Source organism: Leptonychotes weddellii, chromosome 11 (genome assembly GCF_054177405.1).
Source record: "Leptonychotes weddellii isolate Sample4059 chromosome 11, ASM5417740v2, whole genome shotgun sequence".
NCBI lineage: Eukaryota > Metazoa > Chordata > Mammalia > Carnivora > Phocidae > Leptonychotes > Leptonychotes weddellii.
In genome coordinates, this window is record NC_138379.1 from 85,614,968 (window position 1) to 85,636,254 (window position 21,287).

A 21,287-nucleotide genomic window follows, 5' to 3' on the forward strand; every position below is an offset into this window, starting at 1 on the left:
AAAGGAGGAGAAAACGCTTGGGAGCCTCACTCACAAACTCTAAGAATCACACAGATAAAACGCCAGGCTTGGCTATAAGAGAAATCATAATTGCCAAGCCGTACATTTGCTTCACGGAATGCAAGGTGCTTGCAAATGTCTTCTTCCACGTGACTTCACAGAAGTCCCATTAGGTATGTGGGGTTTTTTGAACCCATTCTACCAATGAGGAAAATTAACTTCTAAAAGGGCAAGTGACTTGCCCAAAGTCTTGTTCCTAGTAAGTGGCAGCACCAGGACCAGGAATATTCTTTGTTCCTGTGATTGCAGGAGATGGACAGATGTAGGTATCATCCGCCATGAAGACACAGGGGTCTCCCCAACAAACAGGAGACCCACAACAAAAGGGCAGGCGGCCAGAAACAGGTCTCCTGGATTCATTTTCCTGAAGCTCACCCCTGGGGAGGGGGTGCCTCTGAGGGGGCAGGTGGGAGAGAAGTGAACTGTGGAGTCGACCGTGGACCTGGGGTGAGGGGGGGACTGAAATCCAGGAGCCCCCTCCTTGCCTCCCACTCTGACGGAGAACTAATTTCCCTCCTCCTTCACCACCCCCCTTCCTGGTTGGGGGAACAGTCACACCCCAAGGCAGAGAGGGGAGCTCCCAAGGGAGGCAGTCGCCTTGTAAGAAATGATTGTCCAAGTGTCACCAACCTGCTGCTTCCCAGAGCCTCGGGGTCAGAGGCCAGGACAGAGCACAATGGCTTTCTCGAGCTGAAGGGTCCAGGGAGAGGGGCCTCTGGGGGGTCTCCGGAATGCAGAGGCTCTGAATCCAGGCACTGGGGTCTCCTGTCTTGCCCTTTTATATCCTTCCTCCCTCTGCAAATCCCAGACACCACTAGCCTCAGAAACAGGAGACCAAGAAAGGAAGGGGATTAGCAACAGCTCACATACACATGCATACACACAAAGGTTTATGCTGCAAGGCATGTGAGCAAATCACTCGCCATCCCCACAAAATAAGTTTACCCTAGAGCAGGAGAGACGAGAGTGAGAAGAAAATTCAGCCTGAGCTCTCTTCCTGCCTCCAAGCCTTCCCTGTCCACTGCCATTCTTGCATAGGACGAGGGCACGCCTCTGTCTCGGCCCTGCTCAGGTCTGCAAGCTTCCGGAGGGCAGGCAAGGCATGCTATCTTTAGATGTTGGCACTATGCCCCTGTGGTTGGTGTTCAAATCACAGCTGATGAACCAGGAAGGGATGAGAGTTCGGGGTGTCTCTTCCTCCTGAAACTTTCTCCACACTAGAGGTTACGGATCTGGAAGGGCTTGTACGTGGGGTCTATTTCACTGACCCATTTAGATCAGATTCAGTCAAAAATCCCAGGATACCACTCCTCCTAATTTCTGCCCACCATGTGACACGGAATCCTTAATTACTGAATGGACCAGGCTGCGTCCCTCATGATTTTCTCTGTGATTCAAGATATGTCATAGTAGTCGACTGGCCTTCACACAGCACTCACCGCGTGTGCAGGGGAGGGCACGGCAGGGGAAGCGGAAGAAGCCAAGGGAAGAAAAGCGCGCGGAAGAGCCAGAATGGGAGGCGGTGTGGAAGGCACAGCGTGGGGCACCCTTTAGGGGGCCCTGAAGCCAAAGCCCCCGAGGGTATTGAGAGAGGTCACCATTATAGCAAAGCCTGAAATATAAATTGTGCTTTACGCCTTCAAAGATGAATAACATCTTCCAAAAGATCATTCTGGTCCTCACATCCATCTTTGAGGTACAGAGAGCGAGTATAGGGGTCTAATTTTTCAGACAAGGAACCTGAGACTTGCAATGGTTGAGCGACTTCTCGAAGGACATAGAGCTGGGAAATGAAGAGTAAAAAAATCTGACTTCAGACAAGAACAGATTCCCCTTTCCCACTTCTAACCAGGAAATCTCCGTCACTGCTTTCAGTTAATCGCCTAGCAAATATTTACTACGGGAGTGCACAATACACAGGCCCATGGACCCAACAACGGTTCAGACATCACCTCTAGCTTATAGAGTAGCCCCATGGTCAAGCACTGCAAGTGGGATACGCCCATGGTACAGAAGACCAAAAGGAGGAAGCCCCTTCCCCCTGCTTAGTCGGGGCAATAGTGGGACAGAGGAGGGTGCCGTCTTAGTCTGCTCGGGCTGCTATAAAGAAATACCGTAACTGGGGGGCTTAAACAACAGACATTCATTCTCACAGTTCTGGAGGCTGGAAGTCTGAGATCAGGGTGCCAGCATGGCTGGGTTCTCCGAGAGGCCTTCTTCCTCTTCCTGGGAAGACACTAATCCCATCGTGAGGGCTCCACCTCAGGGCCTCTTCCAAACCTGCCCAAAGGCCCCACCTCCAGATACCATCACACTGGAGCTGAAGGCTCCATCACACGACTTGGGGGGTGGGGGACACAAATATCCAGTCCGTAACCGACACAACGGAGAGGAGAAGAAACATGCTGTGCGGACAAGAAACATGCCGTGCGGACAAGGAACATGAGCATGGGGGAGCTCGGGGAAGATACACGGAGGAGAAAAACAGCAGGAGAGTGTGGCTCAGGACAAACACGCTGTAGGTGATGGCAGAAGGTGAGGCCTGAGGCTTTAATGGCGGGGGGGGGGGGCACTTTCTATGCCAGGCAGTGGAGTCTGATCTTACCCCACCCAGAAGTTCTCAACCCTGACTCTCCATATGAATCTCCTGTAAGAAACATCCACGTCTGGATGTTGGAGGATTTGCGGTGAGAACCCTTGCTTGGTATATTTTTTTAAAAAGCTCCTCCAAATGATTTTCATGTGTAGCTGGGGTAAGACAGTGAGGATCTTTCGAGGGATACGCTGGGAGAGACAACATCGGGTGTGCGTTTTAGATGCCAGAGCATCCTTAACTAGGATACAGTGTACGAGGCCAGGCAACGAACCTGGCCTGGATCCTCCAACTTGGCGCCCACCCCTCCACTGCCCCCTCCGTCTGAGACAATGGGGCACTGCACGCCACCAACCTGGGGTCCTTTCCCAGAGTCAGTCACCTCCAGACCAACACGCGGCGCCCCATCTGACCCAGTGTTCCCTGACAGTCGGGCGGAGACGTGACTCAGAGAAACACTGTGTGCAGGAACGATGGGTTTCCCGGGCAGCAAGGGTTGCAGGCGAGCAAAGGAATGCAAGACGCTATAAAACACCACGTATCATGTTCCACGGCCTTGTGCACTGTATCTCTTTAGATAGGTCTGTTTTCCTCCCTAGCAATGGTCAGTTCTCTGAAGGCGGGATTTGGGTCTGATTTTTTATTTTGCCAAAATTCAGAGTGCTTAAAACAGTACAGCAGGTAGGCAGAACGAGGTCTGAGGAACTCCAGAGCATCAGGCCCACACAGGGCCTGGAAGCCCGCCGTGTAGACCCTAAGTAACGGACTGCCAAGGAGGGCCACATGGGACAGAATCTCCTGCCCGGGAGATATACGGGAAAGGGGGAAGAGTATTATTTTTTCGACACGACAGAGTTGTTGGTACCCTGGGGGATAGGAAGAGTGGTCCCCGACGAGGATTCCTGGGTTCTATAGCCCACAGTGTGCCTAATTTGCTGTGTGATCCCAGGCAAATCACTGAACCTCTCTGAGGCTCAGGGCCATCCTCCACAATGCTTCTTGCTCTAGGTTCTGAAGTCTGGGAGTCGACAAAGGTTAGCATCCCAGCCCTCAAATTAGGCTCTCCCGACATGAACACATCCCAGCACAGGGCCTAGTACGTGGAAATGGTAATCTCAGGCTCTGCTTCTGCAAGGTGGGGGATGTGGCACCACGACTCACTGCTGGATGAGGCAAGTCCTCTTTCTGAGTAGAAGCCAGGCCTCCTCCTGGCATCCAGGAACCGAAGATGGGGAGCCCAGAAGCATTCTAGAATGGGAATCCAGGCTAGGCAGCCTGACAAGGGCCGCGGCCAAGACCCCGCCTTCTGGACCACCTCTCTGGAGACAGGGTTCCCAAGGCATTTCGGAATAGAAAACACTTGGTGCTCATTTGTTTGTCAAAAACCTCAAGAGTGTTTCCCAGAGAAGTCAGAGCGACTCCAGGGCCCAGGGGGCAACTTTCACATGCAAAGTCTCCCCCTTTTCAATTCCTGTAACTAAAATGAATATGGAAAAGATAATTACCTTTAAAACATACTTAATACTTGAACACATTATCTCTACCTGCAGAAAAAGAATGTTATCTGATGGGATCTTCCCCATAAGCTTAATCAAATTGCCATCTTAAAACTCTCTGGAGTCCTGTGAAACAGTAATAGAAAATCCGGAGCTGAGGCTGGAAGCATTTTATATTTGTTTGGTTGAGGGAAATGTGTATCCCATCTGACAATGGGCACTTAGAGACAAAGTCATTTCCAATCTGTAATGGATCTCCTCCTGGTCGGGGCAGGGAACATTTTGTCTGACCCAAACCTGCAATCCCGCGGCTAAGTAACTTTTCCTAATGTTCACGGAAGGAAACTCCAAAAGAAAAGCCTTTTTCCTAAAACCTGTTGGGGGGCCCTTCTCCTATAGGATATCTTGCCCCTAGTTGGCCCTGGGACACTTAACATACGGAGATGCTTAACTTGCTACTTAACTCTGCGTTTTAACTTGGCAAATAAATCGATGCCTTTATTTTCCTTGGTCTCCCCAGGCCCCGGGCGGGGCCATTCATTAAGTTAGTAGAGGAGGTAAATTACCTGCCCAGATCCTGCCCAGGGCGAGTGGCCATTTGCAAGGCTGGAGAAAACCAAAGGGAAACCGCTTTTAACGAAGATCAAATGTGAGGACTGGCTATGTTCCCAGCATCTCAAGCTTGCCTGGTAAACAGCTTCTGCAAAAGGGCCCGGCTAGCCCAGTTTATCTTGTTGACAGAAGGAAGAGGTGATAATGCGCTGCATCTCTGTTAGTCACTTCTGCCTGCAGTCCCCAGAAGGTCCTCCAGATAGGGGGCCCAGTCCCCCGACCAAAGCATGGAAGGCAAAAGGCGAATCCCGTTGCACAAGTAAGGCCCATCGGGGCTTACAGAATAAATGAATGGGTGTGGGGAGAATACTAGGAAACCATTAAAATAATTATCAAGACACAGGTCTGTTGGCATATACATTACAGATTACAAAACAGCATGCATTGCCTACGATGGCTCCACATTTGTTTAGAACAAAAAGACGGTGTATTGTCTAATTTCCCCACACTGAGCACATATAACTTGTAGGATTCTTTTCTTAAAATGGGCTCCCTGGGTCCATGCTGATCACGCTGCCTTTGGCAAGAGTGACACCTCCCTGGCAAGGTAAGGACCAGCTTTTCTTCTTGAGATCTACCCAGAAGGCAACTCCCCATTCCCTGACGGAGGATGTCAGAGTCACACCTTTCTCCCACGGAGGGTGGGGAGCTGATTCTTTCCTCCTACCTTTCCCATTTCCCAATTCTGAAAACGTCAGAGCGGGGAGCAGATGGAGGCACCTCTGAGCCCAGGAGGGCTGGAGCCCCCGGTGACTTCTGTGAACGGCATGACTGGCCGAGCGGGCCCTCTGGTATGAACCTGCTACCTGTCGAGGAAGGCCTGGGACACAGCAGGCAGGGGGACCGGGCTGAGCGGCACAAACCAACCACAGCCCAGAGGTGCTTTTTGTTTTAGCCGACACAGAATTCACAAACCCTAGAGGAGTACTGCCTTTTAAAATACACAATTCGATGGTTTTGAATGGACTCGCAAAGCTGTACAACCATCTCCAACGCCCTCAATTCCCATTTTCCCCCACCTAAAAAGAAAACTCCATATGCACTGGATGGCAGTCCCCACTCTCCTGCAACTACCAGTCTGCTCTGCCTCTAAGACTTGCCTACCCTGAACACTTCCCACAAATGGAATCCCACACCACGCAGCCTTCGCGCCTGCCTTCTTTCACGCTGGTATTCACCCATGTGCATGGGACAGCATGTTCTCAGCACTCGGTTCCTTTTTATGGCTGAGTAATACTCCACGGCCCTCTGCTTGTCAGTGGCGGGACGGGCCTGGGTCATCTCTAGTTTTTGGCTACTGTGAGTCATGCTGCTGGGAACCCTCATGTCTGAATCTTTGTGTGCATATGTTTTTTTTTTTTAATTTTTTTATTGTTACGTTAATCACCATACATTACATCATTAGTTTTTGATGGTAGTGTTCATGATTCATTATTTGTGTATAACACCCAGTGCTCCATGCAGAACGTGGCCTCTTTAATGCCCATCACCAGGCTAACCCATCCCCCCACCCCCTCCCCTCTAGAACCCTCAGTTTGTTTCTCAGAGTCCATCGTCTCTCATGGTTCGTCTCCCCCTCCGATTTCCCCCCCTCCATTCTTACCCTCCTGCTGTCTTCTTCTTTTTTTTTTTGTAACATACATTGCATTATTTGTTTCAGAGGTACAGGTCTGTGATTCAACAGTCTTGTACAATTCACAGCGCTCACCATAGCACATACCCTCTCCAGTGTCTATCACCCAGCCACCCCATCCCTCCCACCCCCCACCACTCCAGCAACCTTCAGTTTGTTTCCTGAGATTAAGAATTCCTCATATCAGTGAGGTCATATGATACATGTCTTTCTCTGATTGACTTATTTCGCTCAGCATAAGATCTTGCCACTTGCAACGATGTGGATGGAACTGAAAGGTGTTATGCTGGATATATGTTTTCAATTCTCTTGGGTTGGAAGTGGCTTTTTAAAAATAAAGTCACGGGGCACCTGGGTGGCTCAGTCGTTAAGCATCTGCCTTCGGCTCAGGTCATGATCCCAGAGTCCTGGGATCGAGCCCCGCGTCGGGCTCCCTGCTCCGCGGGAAGCCTGCTTCTCCCTCTCCCACTCCCCCTGCTTGTGTTCCCTCTCTCGCTGTCAAATAAATAAATAAAATCTTTAAAAAAAATAAAAATAAAAATAAAGTCATGTTATGAGGTTGTCATTTGTCTCTCTCCCACATTAAAAGAGAAGAGAAGAGAAAGAAAAGACAAGACAGAGAGTACAGGATATTTAAAGGATGGTTTCAAAAAATCTGAGGTTTCCATCTCCTTGCGTTCCCAGGATCCACCAGCTGCCCATCCCAGTGGCTGCCCAGCCTCACATGCATGCTTTGACTGTAAGTCCTCTGTGTCCCCACCGTGGGCAACCACGGTCCCCTCCTTCCCCACCGCCTCCCCAGCCCACTTCTCCTCCCCTCGAAGGAAATCTGTGCTGCAGCCTATGAAATATTTAAGCTGCTTTTCTAAATATATATATTTTTAGCCTACAGTCTATAAAATATTTACGTTGTTTGTCCCTCCCACCCCCAGATATCTGCATTATTTACAGTACGATCAGGAAAACATTAACCCTTGTTTGCTGACTTGCACGTTTTCCCCCTATTCCGTCGTGTCACTGGGAGGGCACAAACTGGGAAAGGCAATAGTGAGTTCTCCTGCCCAAGTCACAGAGCAGGCCCTGGGGCTGTGGGACATCACATGAGCTCCAAAGCCAGCCATCCAGAACCACAGTCCCCCCTGAGGGACCAGGGTGCATGCACCGCAGACTTTCTGGGGGGCGGCTGTAGATGCCAAGCTCATGCCCCACTACTGTTGACATTTCGCTGCTCCCAGAATCTCCCATTTATCTCGTCCTCAGGCACCCTTCCAGATACGACTTCAGTCCTCACTTAAGTGTAATGGAAATCTGTCTTGCTACGTGCTTCCCCCATCAAGGCCCTTGGTGAACAGGGACAGCAGTTGTGACCTAAGATGGGAAACTGAGGCTCCTGTCCATGTAGCTGAGACACTTAGGTCCTGGATCTCTCTTAAAATCCACTTACTTAAACGTGTAGCCTTTTCTTTTAGGAAGTCCTTCTTCTTGGGACGCCTGGGTGGCTCCACTGGTTAAGCATCTGACACTTGGTTTCGGCTCTGGTCATGACCTCAGGGTCCTGGGATCAAGGCCCGAGTCAGGCTCCATGCTCAGCGGGGAGTCTGCTTGGGACTCTGTCTCTCCCTCTCCCTCTGCCCCTCCCCCACTGCTTTCTCTCTCCCTCTCTAAAAAGAAAAAAAGAAAAAAAAAGTCCTCCTTCTTAAAAGTGCTATTTTCCTTACTTACAATGTGACCTTCAATTTTACATTTTTATAAATGAGACATGCCAATAAATAATTATTATTATTCAGAAATAGATAAAACAGAAAGTAAAACCACCTTTGCTCTGTAATCCCGTTCTCTAAAGATACTCACTGTTAATAGAGAGCCTTCTAGAATCTTCCAGGATGGCTTTGGTGTTTTGGAGTAAATGACACCACACTATACGACCTGTTTTCTCTAACCAGCTTCTATCACGCAAAACATCACGGACATCTTTCCACATCAGGTACTATAATTAACATATTCCTTACCTTTGGACATTTAGGTTGTTCTCATTGCTTTGTAATTACATATAATATAATCAGCAACCCTAAGGGAGGCTAAAAAATTGATCTTTGGTACACGAAGGCCAAAGCTGGGGCCGGGAACGAATGCTGTGCATTTCTGAGCCTCTACCGCGCTGTCCCAGGGGTTGGCCCACCTGGGAGAGAGGCACGCCACCTCGTCAGGGAGCGACCCTCTGCATCGCTCTGCAGGACATGCCTCCTTAACTTAGACACCTCCACTGAAATGTCAAGGGTATAAAATCAACTCCCATCTCCTGGTCGTTGAACTCAAGGGAGCTTTTCCCTTCCTCCTCCTCCTCCTCCTTCTCCTCCTCCCCACCTCCAGTACCTCTACTTACCCTGCCTCTGTTTTGAATCTCTAAAATAATGTGACAAGTTAATGATGGTACAATTATCTAAATGTTTAACAGACATGTTATCTAAGTGAGTCGGATTGAGATTCCATCCCGCTGACAATAAACATCAATGGTGGAGCAGAAAGCGATAGGCAAATTATAGCAAACCCTGCAATTTCAATGCTATTAAATTTGGAGGAATAACAGCCTTGAGGCCTGTAAACTCTGAATAAAATAGGCCCTTGTGTTTGTCCAACTATTAAATCAAAATGCTACCAACATCCTAGAAAAAACAAGGCGATTTATGGCTTTTCAAGTTTCAGTTACACATTGGTTTTTATTAACTCCTTTCTGTCATCGGGCGGCGGTGGTGTCTTGAGGGAGACAGGAGAGCAGAGGGGAAAGGGTGCGAGCTGGAAGCAGGGTCAGAGGGATAAAGGAGAAACACGTGGGATGAAGAACGGGAAGGCAGAGAGGGGAGGGGACCCGGAGTCCGAGTGGGGGGCTGAGGCTGATCATCACGCCTTGCGTGAGGACACTAGAGAGAAGGAGCAGCTCTGAACGGCAGAACGACGGGGGTCCCAGAAGCCCATCAGACTCACCACCGGGGCCCCCTGACTCGAATCCCAGCCCTTCTACTGAACAGGATGTACTATTTAAACCCCTGCCTGGATGGGCTGCTGGGGGGGCGGGGGTGGCCCGCTCTGAGCCACAGTCCTCAAACTCCAAGTTCTATCGTTCCCCTCAAATTTCTGGGATAATTTTTAAGAGGCAAAAGAGCTTCATCTTTAATCCCTTCTTCAGACACAGCATTCACTTAAATTTTTATCGAATAAGCTTCTAAATAAAGTGAAAGATATACGTATCTTCTGGTGAGGGACAGAACCCGTAGACATCTAAAAACAGCCACAGCGAGAAGCCATCACTGAGGGCGTGCTCTCCATCCCAGGCACTGGGCTAACTAAGTCCCTTACAGAGAGTATTTTACCCAGTCCTTACGACAACCATATATTATTTAATCATAGTTTACAAAGATGAAAATTAAGGTGGAGAAAAACGTAGACTATCAGTACGAGATCAGAATCAGGCTGTGCTTGGAACCACAGAACCCCCAGAACAGCAATTTTTCCTGCCCAAGTCACACACCCAATATTTGAGAGAGGAAGAGAAACAAAGCAATTCGTTCCATGTCACAAAGCAAGCCTGTGACAGAGCCCAGATAAGAACTCAGTTCTCCTCTCGTAACTCATTGTCGCTTCCATACACCATGCTACCCACCCCCAACACAACAATGGCCACCATCATTCCCATGACGACGGGAGGCTGGCGAAGGCAAGGACCCTAGGAGTCTCACTCACTGCTGTGTCCCTGTCCCAGGGCCCAGCATCAATGTCTGGCATAAAGCAGATGCTCAAGAGGTCTACTGAGTAAATAAGCTTCAACCTTTTCCAACCCAGATTGGCCTTGGGTGAACTTTCCTTTTCCATCCCTAAAGACAGCCAAGCACCACCAATCCCCTTAAAAGCACCATTCAAAGCAGCAATGCTTCACATAAAAGGTATTGCAGTGATGAATGGGCAGAGCATGGAGGATTTTTAGGGCAGTGACATTATTCTGTATGATGCAACTCTGGTAGGTACAGGTCATTATACATTTGTCCAAACCCACAGGACACACGACACCTAGAGTGAACCATAATGCAAACTGTAGACTCTGGGTGCTTACGGAGTGTCAGTGTAGGATCATAGGTAACAGCAAAGGTCTCACTCTGGCGGGGAACGATGACACTGGGGAAGGCCGTGCGTACGTGGGGGCAGGGAGTATCATGAGAACTCTCTATACTTTCCACTCGATTTTGCTGTAAACCTACAATTGCTCTAAAAAATAAAGTTTCTTAATTTAAAAAAAAAAGCATTGGGGGGCCCTCCAGAAGGTGGCCAGGGGGGTCCAAGAGCTACTAGGGTAAAGGATGTCTTGTCTGGGCCAGCAGGTGACAGCTGAGTTGTCCTTCCCTACTCCACAGCGAGCAGCTCCAACAAAGCCGAGAGCCTAGTGCTTGGAAAATAAAACTCTATATTAGGCATCAAACATGCCTTTATAGTAACAGCATGAAATGAGGTCAAGAGTAAGTCTACGCTGATGCACTGACTGGACAAACAGCAGCATATGACTCTCCCTCCCAAAGTGCCCATGACGTTCCCTGGCCGTTCCCAAGCTCGGGCTTTCTCATGTTCAATTCCTTGGCACACCGCGTGAAATGCTATCCCAATCACCCCTGATGTTTATAAAAGTCAAACGCTATTATGTGTTCAATGGGGAGGTCACGCCAACTTGCACAGAATCCATGTGTTCCTCCGATGACCTGTCCTCCCCCGTGCCCTCCGGCGTGGGCAGGGGTTTGAGGCTCGCTCTGCCTTTCTGTCCCCGGCAAGTTTTAGGTAGATTAAGTTGTTTGTCGTTGTCTGGCCCTTCGCCCTCCGCCCCCTCCTCCTCTGGGGCTGGCACCTGGTAGCTGCCCCTGGGAGGAAGAGGCAGAACAGTTGCTGGTTTTCGGGGCCCAGCACCTCCCTTGTGCCAGATCTGGGGCAGGAGAGGGGCAAGGCGGGCAGCCATCCTGAGGGATGGAATGTGGCTGCTCCCCTTTTAAATCCTCCCCCCACACCCCCCGCACCTCCTGCCGCCCCTTCCATGCTCACCCGCCGCAGGCTGTACTCCAAGTAAGGACTTCGCTTTCTGTTCTCAAGTTCAGAGCCAGAGACGGCCTCTGCAGCTTCCCCCAAGCATCATTAAGCAGGGATGAGAGAGGGGCCAGCGGAAGCAGGGAGCTTGCAACACCAGGGTGGGGGAGCAATATTGCACCTTCTGCACCTTCACAAGGGAGAGGACGGTCACCCCGCTGCAGAGCGTGTGCGTGCATGTGCGTGCGTGTGTGTGTGTCCTCACTGCTTCTTCCTTCCAGAGCTCCAGCAAGATGCCTCCTAGCCTCCTTCCCACTGCAAAGAAGAGCACTCTGGGGCAGGGCTCTCTCCAGCGCCCGCCCTCCGCTTTCCCCAGACGGCAGATCCCACAGCATGGCTGCCCTTGGCCACCAGGTGTGTCAGCTGCTCCTGGACCATGGGACCGACCCTCTTGCAGCCAACACCAAGGGAAGGAGAACCAGCATGTCAACATTTACATGGGCCTAAGGGGCTGCTTCTGGGACACAGGAATGTGGAATCGAAGCAACTTTTTCTAGGCCAGGAAAAGAAAGCCCTTATTCTGTAGTCAGAGTCGAACTTGGAGTGGAAGTAAGGACGCATGGGTTCTAATTCTAGTTTGGCTTGTTTGTTCTCAACTGACCCCCTTTTTCAAATATGGGCTTCTGACCCCTGACTTCACAGGCTTTTGGACAGGCAGAGTAGACCCCTGGTCTACACATGAGGTTCAAGGTCCCTACTGGGGAGGGAAGACAGCGTTAAAACATGGGCTCTGGGGTGCAGAAGGCCAGGCGTCCAAGCTGGCTATACCCCATGCTGGCTTTCCTTAACCTTTCTGGGTCTAAGTTTTCTCTAGCAAAGAACAGGGAGGAAAACTGTGTCTGTGTTAGGACTGTAGCCAAGACTTAAATAAAATTAGAACTCCAAAGTATCCAATATAGTACAGCTATTGTATTATCTGTACCCAAGGCAAGTAGACCCACTTGGTTCACTGACTTTCCAATACTGTCATCTTCAGGAAAGCAGGGACCAGACTGTGTTCACCATCATATATTGGGTCCCCAAAGCCCTTCCACATAGTAGGCACTTGAAAACTTATGGAATAAGTGAATGAAGGGATGATGGGACCAAGCAACTGCATAGTCTAACTCACTAACCTGGTGGGCAGGTGGGGGGCTGGAGGGGAGAGATGAATGTCTTCAGGTCAAGTCTAGAGATCTAGTTCAACCTAGTGTCCTAGGCCTCCAAGAAGACCCTTAAGCCTGGCAATGGCTTTAGCCATATGTGTCTACCTCTTTTCCTCACCAAGGTACTAGGAGGGCCTCAGGTAGGATGACAGACACAGAAAGTCATACTTGAAGAAGGCAGGGACCCAGAATTCCCAGGCTCCTGATGGTCGCAGACATGGGCCAGGATACCAGCAGGAGACTCAAGATTCTTGAGCCTTTGACGGTACCAACCAATGAGGCCTCCTCTAATACATGGCCCGGCATGCTCCTGGTGCTCCTGGAGGGTGAAATACCTATGCAAGGCCTAGGCTGAGCACTTTACACAGATTATCAAACTAAATCCTCACAATCCCCCTTATACGATAGATACCATCCTTACCCTGATGTTATGCAGGAAGAAACCGAAGCTTACAGAAGCTAAGCAACATGCCCAAGATCACAAAACTAGGATTGGAATCTAGACGGTCTTACACGAGATCCCAAGTTCTGGGGGGCACTATGGACAGAACACCCCGAACTTCACACTCTGACTTCAGGCCCTGAAGGGGCACCTTTCCGGAAGCCTATAAGGCAAACCTAAGCCACCTTCTCAGGGCCCAAACTTGCCCAGTGGGTAAAGCCCTCTAGAGAGCCCCCTTCCCCCTCCCCTGTCTTTGGGCAAGTCTGTCCTCCCCAAGCAGCCATGCACTCAGACCCCCTTCCTGCTCCTTGGGCTCTCACAGTCTCTCTGGCCTGACCCACACAGACCCGTGCTGGCTCCGCCTTCCCCATGTTCACGGAACAGGCAGGTGGCTGCTCGGATGTCCCTATATATGAATGAAAAGGCTGAAAGTTCCTACAGGTCCCCCCGAAGGCCCCTCACCGAGACCTCTTCCTTCCCGCACAGGGCACGCTCAAGACCGTCTCGTCCCCCTCGTCTTCAGCTCAGAGCCAAGGTAGCTCCCCTGCCCTCTAATTAACGCCACCCGATCCCAGCTGTTGCCCCCAGGCCTGTTCAGGTCCCAAACGGGGATGTACAGTGGCTTGAACAACATTATGATTTGTAAAACCCACTCCTAATTAGTTTGACTTTGAATAAAGAGGGTAATTATTTTTAAATTTATTAACTGCTGCCTGGCCGGAGAAGTTTCCAGATCAAATGACACGGAGAAGCTATTTCTGTTCAGTGATGCAGCAATTTATATTACTGATCGGTCATTAAAACCTCTGGCACAAAACCACTTGTGTTTCCTGAGCCAAGATAGTGTCCATGTGTCAAATTTCAAACCAGGAGTATAAATTAAGCCATTAACGGTATTTATCAGATTATCTGGACTTAAAGAACTACTTACTAATTTAAGACATGCCCGACATAGAACCCACACGGTACGCTGGGTGTGCATGTATGTACGTGTGTGTGTATGCATGTTTTCTCACTTTTTATTTTACTGAACGGTTAAAAAAAATCTGATGTGTCAATGAAGTACAAGCATCTCAGGGAGCTACATAGCTGTTAATTCCTCGCTGCTCTGCAACCCAACAGTTTGGAAGCAGCACTGTTTTGCAATATGTATTTGTCATAATATAAAAGGTGTAAAGTGATCTCTGTTTATCTCCTCAAAGTCTTCGCTGTACCAAAACAGAAAGCTGAAATATGACAACAAAGCCCGAGCCCAGCCCAACCACAAGCATGGCCTCCCAGAGCACCAGCCGGAGCCCACCAAGATCTTGGGGGAAGGGGCGTAGGAGAAGTCACACACACCCCACGATAGAAATCCAGGTTAAGCGGGGTCCAAAGGGGGAAACGTGAAGATGCCATTCATTTGGCTAAAATGGCATGAGAAATACTTTCTACAAAATTCATTTTTTGGTTTCAAAACCCCTAGAAGACACCATGATCACCCATCTGATGCAATGCTGCAGGTTAGCTCCGTTAGTCCCCAACATGGCGGCTTTGGGAATGGAACTCCCAGACTCAATTCGTTTCAGGCAAGTTATATCCTGTCCCGGGAGGGGGATGCAGGTGTTAGGGTGTTGAGGATTCTTAGTTAAATGGGTCACAGGGATTTAAAAGAACCCTGCCCAGACAGGGTCCTGAGCAAGATGATCTCTGAACAAGTTCTCCCCAGTCTTTAGCCACACACCTGTGGACCACAGTAAGTCACTCTGGAGGCAGGTGGGGGGGCAGCGGGAAGAGCGCTGAAGTTTGGAGTTGGGTCAAGCGCCAGCTCTCCACTTCCTAGTGGGTGGCTTCTAGGCCTCCGTTTTCTCATCTATTAAATGGGTATAAGAGAGAAATGTGTTTTATCCAGTAAGGCATCAGAAATAAAGAGCAGCATGACCATGACTTTCCCTCCCCCCAGGGTTTCGGCTACTTTTCTTCTTCAGAGCGCTCTCTGCTCTCTTGTTGGCTCTCCAACTGTACCTGGCGCCCCACCTGTCTCTTCCCAGCCCAATAACTTCAGCGTTAATGTCCGCATTCCTTGTTAGTTGGCCACTCCCTGCTTCATGGGCCCCCTTTCCTAGAACAGAGATGGCAAATGGATGTCCAGTTGTGTCCTTTCTTTGATAATTAGACGAGTCTGGGAAACTACCTGGGTTCTGCAGGCAACGGTGCTCCAAAGGAGCTCTGCCATGTGTCAGGAAGAGCCACTGACGAAGGATAACCCTGCTGTGCATCTGTCCTTCACCCAGCCAAGCCTGCCTGCCCTAGGAGTGGCCCAGTGCCCGTGACCACTGGGGGAGCATGCCCACAGCTCATGCCCAGGTGGGGAGGGAGCCCTTCCTAAAGCATCCCCCTTCACCTCTCACCCCTAATTTGGATTCAGTTTCTCCATTTCTTGCTCCTTTCAAGAGCTCCATTGACTCAACCTGGAGATAAAGCTAAAGGGAGGCAGGATGGGCTGGGTCGACCTCTGCCATAGGAAGGATGCACTGTATTTCTTTTGCAGGTGAGGTGACCTCCAGGGCAGAAAAGATGAATAACAAGTCAAGGCCATCATCCTACCAGAGTGTGGAATTAGAGCCCCATCTCAGGCTTTGGACTCAAACTCCAGGCTCTTTCCAACCACCAGTCAGATAGACTTTTCTGGAAGGAGTCGGCCACTTTCAAATTCTCACTGACTTAATAAATCCTAGAAAAGCACTGGTCCTAAGACGGCTCCCAACTTTCAAAGCTGCATCAATCCAGATTCTAAAAACAGGCAGAAATGTCATTTATGCCCATGAATTGTATGCTTAAAAAATAGTGTAATATCCCCAAAATCATCAAATTGTGTACTTTTAACAGGTGAACTGTATGGTATGTGAATTCTATTTCAATAAAGTTGTTTGAAAAAAAAATAAATAGAGACCATGTCTGCATTGATCACTGCTGTATTCCCCCCCAGCCCTGGGGGTGGGGGGTGTCAGGCATACAGAAGGTGCTCACTAAGTGCACCGGATCTGTTCGAAAACAGCCTCCCCTCCTGCTCACCCCCCGCCTCTGATCCTGGCTGGGAGGTGGCTTGCTTCCTCCTGCTGCAGATTTAATCTGCATGCACAGCTCAAGCGGCTCACTGCTCAGGCTCCACAGGCCCCAGACCAGAATTCTCAGAGTGGGATTCTCTGTCACGTGTGGTCTGGCGATAAGAAACTGGCTGGGACCGGGACACCCGGGTCCGGCCCTGGCTTTTAAGATAACTAGCTCTGGAACCCTGGGCAAAATCACTTGGCCAAGTCACCTTCTCTGTACCCAGGCCAGGGAGACGCTCACCTAGAAAGCGCTCCTCCAGCTGTCCAGAGCAAGGCCCCTGATACCACGTTTTCCACCTGGGAAAGGCAGATCGTGGGAGGTCACAGGACACGGAAATACCGCTGACCTAATGGTGGTGGCGGCCACAACAACTGACTGGTCGTCCTTCTTCCACGCTACCCCCTGTAGTAGCCTGGCAGCCAGTCTCCAAGACGACCACCATATACCACTCCGTATTTGTCTGTCACGACCCCTTGAGAAGGGGAGTCTAGCCTTCCACCCCCTGAATCTGGGGCTCAGCTGTGGCTGCTCTGACCAATAAAACATGGCGGAAGCGATGCCATAGATTTCCAGCCTAGCTCAGAAGAGAGCTGGCAGCTTACGCTTCCAAACTCTTGGGACCCTGAGCTGTCCTGGAAGAAATTCAGGCCACTCTACCGCGGAGGGAGGCCGAGTGGCAGAGCACAGAGAGTGAGGAAGCTATCCTAAATGTCCAGCCCCATTGGGTCTGCAGACGACCTCCGGACCCACATACAGCTTGACTGCAATCTCATGAGAGACCCCAAGTGAAAACCAGCCAACTGAGCCCAGTCAACCCACAGGACTGTCAGGGGTAATAACCCTCGGTGGCTTTAATCTGCTGGTGGAGTGGTTCATTACACAGTAATTACTAAGTGACACACTCCCCGTGGTCAATTCCCAAGGAGCCAGAGTGAGCTGTTACACACATAAATCAAGTCATGTCATTCTCCCATTCAAAACCCTCCAATGGACTATTATCTCCTTCTCTCTATACGTGTTTGTGCACGTGCGTGTGGGTGGGATGTGTGTGTGTGTGCATACATTACTATCATTCATATACCATATAACATGTAATTCATGCATTTAAACTGTACAGTTCAATAGTTTTTAATATACTCAAGAGTTGTGCAACCATCAGTTTTAGAACATTTTCATCACCTCCCCCCGAGTCACTCCCAATTTCCCTTTAATTCCCCCAGCCTCTGGGACCTACTAATTTACTTTCCATCTATAGATTTGCCCATTCTTGATGTTTCCTATAAATGGAATCATACAACATGTGACCTTTTGTGATTGGCTCCTTTCACTGAGCATGATGTTTTTAAGATTCATCTACATTGTACAGTATATCACTCCTCCACCCCTTTCTATAGCCGAATAATATTCCATCCTGCGCATAAATGACATTTTGTTTATCCATCCATCAGTGGGCGGACATTGGGTCATCTCTACCTCTGGCTATTATGAATAATGCTGCTATAAAAATTCATGTGCAAGTTTTTGTGAGAACGTATGTTTTCATTTCTCTCGGTAGACACGTAGGAGTAGGGTTGTTATGCATATGGTAACTCTATGTTTAACCCTTTGCGGAACTGCCAGACTGCTGTCCAAAGTGGTTGCGCCATTTTGCATTCCCACCACCCCTGTGTAGGGTTCCGATTTCTCCACGTCCTCGCCAACACTTCTTCTTGCCCGTGTTTTGTATTATAGCCACATCCTGATGGGTATTAAAAACAACTTGTCATTTTGATTTGTATTTCCCTTATGATGGCCCAGTGGTGTCGAGCATCTTTTCATGCGCTCATTGACTACTTGTCTATTTTTGGAGAAATGTCTATGCAGATCTTTTACCCATTTTTTATTTTGGTTATTTGTATTTTTTTTTTTTAAAGATTTTATTTATTTATTTATTAGAGAGCGAGCGAGAGAGAAACAGCGTGAGAGAGGAGAGGGTCAGAGGGAGAAGCAGGCTCCCCGCTGAGCCGGGAGCCCGACGTGGGACTCGATCCCAGGACCCCGGGATCGTGACCTGAGCCGAAGGCAGTCGCTTAACCAACTGAGCCACCCAGGCGCCCGGTTATTTGTATTTTTATTATTGAGTTGTAAGAGTACTTTATCTTTTCTAACTGTTAAGTCTCTTATCAGGGATACGATCTGCAAATATTTTATCCCCCTCCAATGGACTTTCAGCACACGGAGAATAAAATCCAAATTCCTTACTAGGGTTGAGAGACTCACCTGATTTTTTACCTCATCTGCCACCACTCCCTGCACTCACTCCCTGCCCTCTCTCCCTGCCCTGCCACAAGGCTCCTCATGCTATTCCCTGAGCCAGTCAAGTTTAGCCTAGCCTCCGGGCTTCTGTAAATGCTTGTTCCCTCTGAGAGGCTCACTCCCTCATGTCACCTTCTCAGAGAGGCCCGGCTATTTAATCTAAAATATCACTTTTCTCCGGGCGCCTGGGTGGCTCAGTTGGTTAGCGACTGCCTTCAGCTCAAGTCATGATCCTGGAGTCCCTGGATCGAGTCCCGCATTGGGCTCCCTGCTCGGCAGGGAGTCTGCTTCTCCCTCTGACCCTCCTCCCTCTCATGCTCTCTGTCTCTCATTCTCTCTCTCTCAAATAAATAAATAAAATCTTTAAGAAAAAAAAATATATCACTTTTCTCCTTATCACTCTCTTCCTCTTATCCTGCTTCATTTCCCCACTAGCACGTAGTATTACCTGACCTTATATTACACACTTACTTGCCTATAATGTCTCCCCATTAGAATCTCAGTTCCATGAGGGGCCGGAATGCCATCTGTCTCGTATGTTACCATACCCTAAATGCAACAAGCATGCCAGGCACATTGTGGGAAGTCCATAAATATTTTAAATACATCTACTCCTATGTACGAAATGCTCACTATGGGCCAAACACTCTGCAGAGCGCTTCAAATAAAGTATCTTAATACATCCCCGTGACAAGGCGACGCTACGGAGGTAGGTACGATTATGGCTCCGCTTTGCTAACGGAGGAAGTGACCCCAAGTAAGAGAGTATCAAGGATGAATTCCTGGTCTCGCGGGCAGGCAGGGCAGAGCCAGGGTGAGACCCAGGCCATCCAAGCTGCAACACTCCGGGCCCCCCTGTTAACTTGGGCAAGTCACTTGACCCTCCTTGGAGGGCCCTTGTCTATGACATGGGAGGTGCCTCCGACCTTACAAAGTTACTGAAAGGTTCCCCCGGTGACATGGGGTACGGCCCTGGGCTACACTAAAGATGACTAATGGTGTGATGGGACTGAGGCCGAGCAACCAGGCCTCTAACACCAAATACGGTGACCTCATTGTCAGCTGAATGGTTCACATGCATCCTTTTGTAGACACTGCTTTCTTTTATATCATGACTTGACTCACAGCAGGAAGACCAGCCCGCTGTGGCCACTGAGGGTTTCAGAGGTATTCAGATAGAGTACGAGAGGTTTCCTGACCGTTCACCAAGGCAAGGGGATGCTAGATAACATCGCAGGCCTTCTAAGACCTCAACAAGAGCATGCTAGAGGGCTCTGTGAAGATGGGACTCTGGGGGCCTGTGAGACCTCATCCAGGGCAGCCTTTGCTATGGGGCAAGGTCACACGTGGACGTTCCTGCCAGCCAGCCCCACACACAAGTGTAGCTGAACATGGCACAAGATCCCCAGGACACGACCAGATGTCATGTTTGTTGAAAGAGGCTGCCGCCAAGCTACCTCATGCGTGAGCTGGCACGCTGGAGGACCTGGAGAATGGGCATCAGTCAACTCACCAGTATGGGTCTGCCTGTGTGTCTCCAGGGCATCCTCCTTCGAGAATTGGGCTCCACACTGGTCACAGACAAAGGCTTTGGCACCCGCTGAAAAGAAAGGGGAGGCAGTCAACGTGAGAGTGATATTCCGTTTGTAGGGAATGGGTCCTGGGCCGAAATCGCATAGGTGGATGCTGGGGGAGGGGCTGGATACCGGTGAAGATGCCGAGTCAGGGACAGCCGCTGGCCCCAGCAGCCAGCCCAGCCCCTCCTCCAGGTTGTGACCACCCACCCAACTGAGCTCCAGATGCCACCATTCAGGGGTCTCCCAGAGAGAAGAGGGAACAGAATCAGAATAACCAACACAAGCAGAGATGGGGTCTCGATGAGATGCCCCAAGAGGCAGCAGGGTTCTGGGGGCTGGCTCCACAGAGAGGAGTAAAGATTCAACAAGAGGAAACGTGCCCTGTTGCTTAAGTTGTACCTTATGGGAAAGTAGGAATTGCTGGCATACCTCTACTTGGACAGCCCCTAACTCAGTACGTCCAAAACTAGACTATCTGCCCCAACAACCCCCTGCACCTGACCACTTAAAATCCCTGAGTGACTCTCCTGTGTCTTCAGGATAAAATCCAAACTCCTCACCAAGACTCACAAAGCACTTCTGGACGTGCCTATCTTTCCAGTTTTGTCTCTCGCCCCTCACTCTTGCTGCCTGGTCTCCAGTCCCACTCAGCCGGTCGGGTTCCCTGAAGGGGTCAGGCTCTTGCCCGCTGAGAGGCCTCTGCGCATCCTTCTGCTCCTCCCACGTCTGACACTCCAGCCCCACTGGAGAGCACCACCTACGCACCAGCTGCCATACTTCTGTCCCCGCATCTGGAGGATGCAGCCCTTCCCTGTGCTCCCACAGCACCCCGTACGTTCCAGATCAAAGGCTCACTGTGTACTCTCCTAAATGCCTGTGGACCCATCCCTGTCTCCTGCCACACTAGAAGCTCTCCGAGGGCAGGAGCATGTCATCACATGCACAGCTGCATCGGCCCGACACCCGAGGGAACCTACTACTGTACATATTTGTGGAATCACCAAAATCAATTCAGTGCGATAGCAAATCGATGAACTTTTCCGAACCGTTATTTACAAGGCTCAAAGCGACAAGGCCACAGCATCAAGAAAAACAGGACTTTTTACCATTTGCTAACACTCTTCAAGGCTCTGATGCGGTGACTTCATTCAGGGGGCACCTGTCTCGAGCCTTGGCCGTTTTCATTCGAAATGTCTTCCAGATGCATCCCTTACACTGCATGT

General features: G+C 49.9%; 1 protein-coding gene across 5 annotated transcripts in view; it reads right to left on the reverse strand.

Annotated features, from left to right (window-relative positions):
- Positions 1-21,287, reverse strand: part of ZBTB16 (zinc finger and BTB domain containing 16) — a 170,985-nt gene that overhangs the window by 43,108 nt on the left and 106,590 nt on the right. For 4 of the 5 annotated variants that reach the window (XM_031030237.2, XM_031030238.2, XM_006735359.3 and 1 more), the window contains exon 4: positions 20,001-20,087. In XM_031030237.2, the coding sequence (XP_030886097.1) occupies positions 20,001-20,087 (87 nt within the window). Of the gene's footprint in view, positions 1-18,752; positions 20,088-21,287 lie in introns of those variants that run through there. The other variant, XM_081799437.1, reaches the window with a different exon arrangement.